This window comes from Diospyros lotus, chromosome 7, assembly GCF_014633365.1.
Source record: "Diospyros lotus cultivar Yz01 chromosome 7, ASM1463336v1, whole genome shotgun sequence".
Classification (NCBI taxonomy): domain Eukaryota; kingdom Viridiplantae; phylum Streptophyta; class Magnoliopsida; order Ericales; family Ebenaceae; genus Diospyros; species Diospyros lotus.
The window spans coordinates 606,451-615,603 of NC_068344.1; the positions used below are offsets into that span (position 1 = coordinate 606,451).

Sequence of the window (9,153 nt, forward strand, 5' to 3'; positions counted from 1 at the left end):
TCTGCAGCTGAAAAGGAAACTCCTGGAAGAAAAATACAAAAACCCAGCGTATATCCTAAATAAAAAATCCGTACTTCTGGCTGAACTGGGAAAATTGATCTTCTGGAACATCTTGGTGGACTTTCCCTCTGCCCCATTCTTGCTTGGGGGTATATTTTCATTATATTGCACTGAAGTGGAAGGGGTCTTGCTTAGGGGTATATTCTCGTTATATTGCACTGGAGTGGAAGGGGAGGAGATTTCAGCTAATGCATGCTCAAGGCTAACCACCACATCAGCCATTGTAGGGCGTCCATTTGGATGCGTGTGCAGACATTTCCTAGCAACTTCTGCAAACACCTCAAGGCTTTTTGATGGTATTGGTAGTTGATCCCTCAAAATGGGGTCAATAATTTCATCAAGTTTTCCATCTTTGATGCAGCCTTGAGCCCAAGAGGATAGACTGTGTTGCTCCTCCTCGAGGCTTAAATCCACTGCTGGCCTCCCACAAAGCACTTCTAAGAGCACCACGCCAAAGGCATACACATCTGATTTCTTGGTTAGTTTGCGGGTGGAGAAATAATGTGGATCAAAATAACCAAATGTGCCTTTAACATTTGTGCTAACATGGGAAACAGAATCGCTCGTGGTGCCCATTTTACATAATCCAAAATCTGAAACCTTAGCCACCATGTCCTTGTTCAGTAAAATGTTAGTGGTCTTCACGTCTCTATGAATGACACCACCCTGAATACCAGTGTGGAGGTAATCCAACCCACCGGCAGCACCAATGCAAATCTTGAGCCTTTGCTCCCACGGCATATGACAAACGTTGCCATTTTCTTCAGTATTCTTTTTGTAGAGATGTTTAGCAAGTGTACCCTGCTCCATATACTCATACACCAGGATCTTCTCATCCCATTCGTCACAGTAGCCCAGAAGGCTAACAAGATGCTTGTGTCGAAATTTAGATATCGTATCAATTTCCATCCAAAACTCATTTGGGCCTTGCCTAGACGTTGGTTTCATCCGCTTAATGGCAACTGTGGTTGTCCCTCCATTAATGAGTCCCTTATAAACGTAACCAAATCCACCACTTCCAACGACTAATCCGTCGTCAAAGTTTCTGGTTGCTGATTGGAGCTGAGCAAGTGAGAAGCGGCGATATGGCCCTTCCGAAGGTAATGATGATAGGGTGTCTTCTTGTCCAGATTTTTGACCCAAATAGGCCAATGGATAAACAACAACATTCAATGTGATGAGTAAAATTATTAGACTATTAGCAATGGTATAAATGCCATAACCAAGCACTAACTTCTGAGGCTTTGAATTATGAGATGTCGAAGCATGTGCAATGGGAACCATGTTCACCCCGGCAAGGTTGTTGTCAGGGTTGCTCAACTTGAACACCTCCAGCCCCTTTAGAATTGCATCAGCACTGTGTTCCATGTTCCCCATGTTGTCGTGGCTCTTGTGAGGGCTTAGAGTTATTGTCATATCACGCTTGCCCACTGTCCGATCTCCTTCCATCATCACCATGTAGTCTCTGTACACTGCAATTCCATTTCCACCAGCCCATTTGATAAGGTCAGCATTAGCCTCAGCAATCTGATTATCAATGAATATGCTGAACTCCATTTGGCCAACATCTTTAATGTCGTACTCAAGCTCACAGAAATGGAATCTAAGCAGGTACCTGAATCCTTGATCTACAGGTAGCTTCCACGTAAAACTGATATGCTCCTTCGCTTGCATGTCCCGAGTCATTGACAGTATGTTTGGTAAACTCTCGTAGGGGCAGAGTATGTGGGTATAACTGCGTAGTTGATCCCAATTGTGGTAGTAACGGGCACGGCCCTTGATTCTAAGAAATAATTGGAGTCCTCAAACCACTCTCGGAACATGCTAGTATCCTCTATGGGTAAAATGGAGCTTCCGCCAACATTTAACCGATGCACTGTCTCAAGTGCAAAGCTTGTATCCAAGAAGAAAGGATATCTAAATTTCTTGCCAACAGCGTGTACACCTGGATCATCACCCTCACGGGAATGACATAATCCAGTTGGGATCGAGACAATCTCAATCCCATTGACAAAAGCATAGGCTTCCTCTGAAGAGGGAGAAAATGTTAGGATTAATGGTCGACTATCTTCCACATGTACGCAAAATTCTTTAGCAAATGATGGTAAGGCCAAAACATCAGCGGTAAGAGCAGCACTGAAGTTGCTGAGGAGGGTATAGGGACCGGCTTTTACGGTAAAAAAGGCCTTGGACCTCTCGAAGCCAGGGTATTCAGTTGGGTAGAAATGTAGGCGGATGAATTTTTGGCCCGGAGTGACATGGAAAGTGTAGGTGAATGTGGACCGAGAAATCTGGGCGGTCATGTAGGGGACAGGAGGAGGAGGAGGAGGAGGAATTAGGTGCTTTCCAACGGGAGAGGAGCTTACCAAATTGCGTCTGCCTCTGGATCCTTGCAAAATGATGTATCTGGAAGCAACGTCGCCAGCCCATTGGCGGCCATCTAAAGCAGTTGAGTTGCCAGAGGAGCCGCAGTTGACGGCGATGATGTCATCCGCTAGTAGTTGTGGGGAGCACAGAGGAGGAAACTCGCTGACTGACAGCAAAATAGTTAGATGGAGGAAGAAGAGGCAAAGACCCATCCTTTGATCATCAAAGAGAGTAGAGGGGGAGGGTGTATGTAATAGATTAGAATAATGCTACACGTCCGGAATAGCTTACGCGCCTGTTTGTTGCAGGTTAGGTGTAATTTTAACTCCTAATTTAAAAAAAAAAATGGATATGTAGTGTTTGTTTTAGTTTTTAGAAATTTTAACTTATAACTTTATTATAGTTTTTAGAAATGGTAGAAGTTGGCTGTTTCAAAGTTGGGATACCTCAGCTTCTATAACTTCTGATTAAACAGTTATATTTTTTTGACAATTTTGCTCTTATTTTTAACAAATAATTATTCCTCTGCTGCCTACGCAATCAATGGTCTCTCTTCTCCACCTCTATCTCCATTTTCAAATATCTTCTTCTCTCTCATTATCTCTCTTTCTCTCTATACACTAATTAATTTTTTTATAACACTTGAAACTTATACATATACACTAATTAATTTTTAAATTATCATTCTATAACTATTATACTTTATGGACAATTATACAAAAATAAGTTATTTTACAGCTTATGATATCAAACACCATAACTGTTTAACTATAACTTTTGAGAAATTGTAACAAACAAGTTCACAACTTATTTTAAGTTTTAGAAATTATAATCTAAGAAGTTATAAGTTATAATTTATTTATTTAAGCTGCAACAAACGGGCCTACAGAAACTCTTACAGGTAAGTTTTATTTTTTGCATTTCCACCCCATCCCCATCCCCCTCCCCAACTCTCTCGCCCACTAAAATTTCCCTCCCACTTTCCAGGTAAGTTTTATTTTTTCTCTCGCTTTCTTTTTCTTTTTCTTCTTCTTCTCTCTCTCTTCCTTCCGCCAAGGCCATCGTTGTCCTCTACTGTCGCTCCTACTCTGGCCGTCGGCCCTCTAGCCGTCGCTGCCACCGTCCCACCATTTCCCCTCTCGCTCGACCCCTGTCGTCGCCAGCCCCGCCGCACTCACCTGCCGCCACCGACGCACCCACCCCCCTCTCACCGCCACCGCCACCGCCACCCCGCCACCGCCCGCACCCACCTCTTCGCCTCACCCCCCGTCGTCGCCTTCCTCGCCACACCTCCGCCGTTGCAGCCACCGCCGTTCTTTGCTGCCGCGAGATGGGGAAATAATGCACACCAGGTGTTTGAGGAATGAACAAGATATGAAATTTCCCAAATAATCTTGTTTTTTCCATTTTAAATGGCTGCAAAAATTGTTCTCTTTTGTTCCTCAATCTGTTAACCAAAAATGATTGTTAGGAAAATTATCTTAATAACAATCAATTATTAAATGCAAACGAAGCATCAAAATAACAAGTACAAAAAACAAAATTGGTCTAGCCCATAACCCACATGCCTAAATGCAATTATCACTGGTCTCCAGTTAAACAAGCTTATTAGGAATTCTTGTAATGTGCCCCAGTTTTCCTGCTCGTGGTGTCCATTTCCCATCAACAGCTTATTAAAACAGGTTTGCTACTCTTTACTGTGAATGTTTAGTGTTTTTCTATATACTTTGGATGCTAAAGGTTTGGATTCATATTGTTTATGCATTTTTATAGGTTGAGCCACATCATTCAAATTCATCATTTCAAAGATTTGGAGCATAAAAATTCATAGAAATAGGAAGAAGACTTGAGGTTACTAGTTGCAGTTGCTAGTTGCTAGTTTTTAAACAAATATTTGTTATTAAGTAGTACATTAAGAACTCATTTTTCATTGTTTGCTGGCTGTATAAAAATATAATCATTTGTGAGTAACCAGCAACATCATTTGCTGGTTACATTTGTAAGACAGTATTTACGGGTACAAGCAAATGACATCGATAGTTTTGAAGGAAGACGATTTGAAATTCTTTAGATAACAAGGTAGTTTCTGAAGCATGAAATCAATCAGATTTAGATTTTATTTCTGAGATTTATTGCAAAAAACCTTCACCCATTGGAGACTGAGTTTCTTCTTGTTAGATTTGTTCTTTTTGTCTTTCCCCTTCTTGTCGTTCTCTGAGGATGGAGGGGGCAGAGGCTCAGGGTCCCATTGATCAGCCATGACAGGCCATTGGACTCGTATATGTCCATTTCTCAGTGTCCTCTGTACCCTCCCCCTTTTTGGTTTAATTTGATTGCAGCAGGCAGCCAACACAAACAAAGAAGAGGAAGAGATGTTGTAATTTATATGACGATGCAACACAGCCCGCCCATCCCTTCTCTAATTAACTGTTGTGTGTCTTAATTTGGCAATTGCCTATTATTACATTTTACCAATGTTGTTGCTCAGTCAGTCTTTCTATTGCCCTTTATTGAACAATTGTGGATTAGTTTTGGATTAATTTTTATACAATTTCTTATATGAGAAATCAACATGAGAGATCACATGTTAAAATTCAAAAGTTCATAAATTTAAATGAACAAATGAAAAAAGAATAAATAAAAAAATATTTGTTAAACTTCATAACAGATATGAACTTCCTAATCTATAATTAGAGTTTGCTCTAATTCCTAATATATATATGTACCAGTGTGGGTTCTTTTTGTCTGCTCCAACCCATAATCACAATCTCACAAGCAGCATAATCAAAGCCAACCCTTCCATGCGTGCAGTTCCCATCAATTAAATTAGTAAAAATAACATCATTTGGCACCAATCCTCTGTCACACATTTCATCAAACAGTCGATTTGCATCATCTAACCTACTATTCTTGCAAAATCCATTAATCAAGACACTGTAAGTATAGGCATTGGGAGAAACATTTATGTCTTCCATAACCCTTTTTAACCTAAACCCTTCCTCCAAATTTCCCAACTTACAGTAATCATTTATCAACGTATTGAACTAACAGCACTAGGCCTCAAACCCTACTTCCCAATTTGATCAAAAATTAACTGGGCTTCTTTCATTTTACCTTCTTTGCACAAGCTGTACATCAGAATGTTAAAGTTTCGTTACAGTACCCACAACCCAAAATCTTCAAGTAGAATGATAAGGGTCAATATTTCCTATATCCTAATGAATTATATCCCTATTTTGGCTTTATATTTATGCTTAAAGTAAATAATTATTCGTATTATATATTATTTCAGGATGAAACAAGGAAGTTGGCTTCTACAATTATTAGGGGCATAATCGAAGATATTGGATTACCCATTTTAAAATTGCTCAAATTCAAAGGCCAATTATGGAGGTTAAATGATGTTTCAAGTGCACCTGGCCCAACTATCAAATGAAATCCAACCAAAGGCCCAAGATCAACCAAAGGCCCAAGACCAATCAAAGGCCCAACAAATCCCAATTTGTAGAAGACTTTTCTTTGTTTTGTAATTTTTTTAAGTGATTTACCACCTAAAGTCTTTTGTATTCTTATGAGAAGTCCACCACACAAAGTCTTTTGTATTTTTTGTCTTTTACCTAATTTTCTTCCATTAGTTAGGTGAATGTTTTGTTGAATAATTGTGTGGCTTGTATTGCATCTGGTGAGCTATAAATAGCTCACTTTGGTGCATTTGTGGGAGGTGGTTATTACTTGAATCAAAGTTTAGTTTTGCTCTTAAAGTTTCTCTTAGAGAATTGCTCTTATTCTCTCTCTTGTTTTCTCTTGTAATCTTACTTCCTTTCTTCTCTTTTAAATTCTTATATCATTTATTTTTACTTTATTATCCACCGCCTAAATGGCCGGTTAATTTCTGCCTTTAAATTTCTGCAATTTTATTTCTTGTCTTTCAATTATCCACCGCCTAAATGGTCGGTTAGTTTCTGTTATTTCAATTCTTGTCATTTAAATTCTGTTATTTAAATTACGTCATTTAAATTCTTGTTGATTAACTTATAAATGGAAATGAGTAGCTAAATCTAATCTTGGATTAAGGCAAGGACAGTGTCCAACGCCAATGATTCCCAAAGAAAGCTGCGCTTAAAATGAGTATCATTAATTTAAATTTCAGTATGAGTGAGTTTTAATTATTGGGAAATCACTATGTTTGGATTGGAGCGTAAGCCTAACTTAGAGCTTTCATGTCACACATGAGAGTTACTAGAACTGGAAACGCTATCATACCCAACCCGGATGATTAATTTAATTATTTTGTATATTAATTGTAATTAGATTTATGGTAGTTGCTTAATTTAGAATTCCGCATATCATGTATGGGGATTGCTTAAACTAGAACTATCATCATCTCTAATTGCATTTAGTAACAAACCCTCATATTTGAAATTAAATTAATGTTACTAATCTTATTTGTTAAAATTTGGGAATTAATGGGTTGGTGCTGAAATTGTCTTAACTCAAGTGCTATCCAATTTAATATCTTCATATAAAGCATTTATTTTAACTTCTACCTTGCTTTATTTTCTAATATTTGTTATAAAAAAAATTCATAAAACAAAATCTTGTTACCAATTCATCGAAATGCGTGTGCTTGTGTGTGACATTCTTTTGCTTTTGCCATAAATAAATCTCTCAGTGGATGACCTAGACTCATCTAGAAAATATAAATTTAAATTTGGACTACAACTGCACTCATACACTGACGAGTATAAACCTCTCTCCTAAATAAAAAAAAAAATATATAAAATTTTTATTGTGTTTTGTTCTGTGTTTTAATTGCAGGGTGAGAGTGCAGCCAAATTTTGGCGCCGTTGCCGGGAGATTGAGGCAAAAACAAAAAGAAAAAAAAAAATAAGAATAAGCATCTCCTGATAAATTCGGTAACTCTGTTTCTCTTTTTTTTCTTTATTTTTATTTTATTTGTATATGGTGTATGATACTTAGGTCAGGTAGAACTATAGAATATCAATCACTCATGTCTCAATACAACGAGAACATGCCACTTGCACACAACATTTCTGCACGTGGTAGTGACCACGGTGACCCTGATCCCATTGATCAGGAGATGATTAGATCCCTTAGGGAGTATCTTCATCCTCCTAGGCAGACAACCCCTTCATGCATTATTCTTCCCATTAACCATCATAGGTTTAACTTCAAACCTGGCACAATCCAATTGTTACCAACTTTTCATGGCATGGATTCTGAAAATCCATATACTCATATGAAAGAATTTGAGGAAGTATGTAGCACTTGCATGGACCATACAACAAATGAGGATGTCATAAGATTAAAACTCTTTCCATTCTCACTGAAAGATAAGGCAAAAATTTGGTTAGGCACTCTCCCACCTAGATCTATAGGAACTTGGAGAGAAATGCAAGTAACTTTCTTAAAAAAATACTTCCCTGCCAACAGAACTGTTACTTTTCAAAGAAAAATCATGAACTTTGCTTATAAATCAAATGAAATTTTGCTCAAGCGTGGGAAAGGTTTAAAGACCTTCTTCACACTTGTCCTCACCATGTTTTTGAGCAATGGAGAGTGGTCAGTTTCTTTTATGATTCACTCACTCCCCAATTGAAAATGCTAGTCTCTACAATGTGCAATGGAGAATTCTATGAGAAGACTCCAGAAGAAGCTTTTCACTTCTTTGACACAGTGGCAGAGAATACAAGAAACTGGGAAGTTGGTCCAACATCTGTTCTTGATTCAAGAGAAAATCCACAACCTAGAGGGAGATACCAACTGAGTGAGAGTGACGATTTAAATGCAAGACTAACTGCTTTAACAAAGAAAGTTGAAAACATGGAACCCAAAAAGGTGCAATCCGTTAATCAAGTGGAAGTAAAGTGTGCTGTGTGTGATGCAACAGACCATTCAACTGAAGAATGCCCTACCCTACCTGCTTTCAAGGAGGTATTGTATGGGCAGACTAATAACAATCATTCACACAACTTTGAGGGGAGACAAAATCAAAATCAGAGTGGAGCCTATTATGGGAATAATCAGAACTACAATTCATACCATCCCAATAATAGAAATCACCCCAATTTTTCTTGGAGAAATGATTCTGGAAATCATTCTCAACCACCTTTCCCTCCACAACAACACTCATTCCAACAAAATCAAGGTTCGACATCCAATACTTACCAACCTCCTCACAGGAGATCTTTGGAAGATACCTTGCACCAGTTCTTCCAAAGTCAAACAGTCATCAACAATCAGGTTGCTCAGTTTGTCAAAAATCAAGACCAAACAAATAGAGTTGTAGAAGACATTAGGAGCCAGTTGACCAAATTAACACAAACATTGAGTGTGAGAGAACCCGGAAGGTTTCCATCCCAAACCAATCCTAACCCAATTAGACAAACCAACCAGGTAGAAACCTCAAATAGTGAAACCAACACTCACGAACAAGTGCAAGCAGTGACTACCCTAAGAAGTGGAAGAGTAATTGAAAAACCAACTGACCCTAGGATAAACCACCTGTCGCTGAAGAAAATAACCAAAAGATCATGAATCCACCGTGGAGAAAAATGAAAAAAAAGAAAAAAATGAAAAAAAAAATGAGAAAAATGAAAAAAAGAGAAAAAATGAAAAACAAAAAGAAAATGGAAAAGAAATTCAATACAGGCCCAAACCACCTTTTCCACAAAGGTTGAATCATCTGAAAAAAGAACAACAAAA

The 9,153-nt window shown here is 38.3% G+C and overlaps 1 protein-coding gene and 1 long non-coding RNA gene across 3 annotated transcripts in view; one reads left to right on the forward strand and one right to left on the reverse strand.

Annotated features, from left to right (window-relative positions):
* Nucleotides 1-9,153, reverse strand: part of LOC127806698 (receptor-like protein kinase FERONIA) — a 66,742-nt gene that overhangs the window by 38,819 nt on the left and 18,770 nt on the right. For both annotated transcript variants that reach the window (XR_008024487.1, XM_052344152.1), the window contains exon 2: nt 75-1,566. Coding sequence is in view for 1 of the 2 variants with exons in the window: in XM_052344152.1 (XP_052200112.1) it covers nt 75-1,566 (1,492 nt within the window). In the remaining variant the exon portion in view is untranslated. The remainder of the gene's footprint in view (nt 1-74; nt 1,567-9,153) is intronic.
* LOC127806709 (uncharacterized) overlaps nt 2,233-9,153 on the forward strand; it is a 74,776-nt gene continuing 67,855 nt past the window's right edge. Inside the window, exon 1 of the long non-coding RNA XR_008024489.1 lies at nt 2,233-2,331. This is a non-coding gene — a long non-coding RNA (uncharacterized LOC127806709). The remainder of the gene's footprint in view (nt 2,332-9,153) is intronic.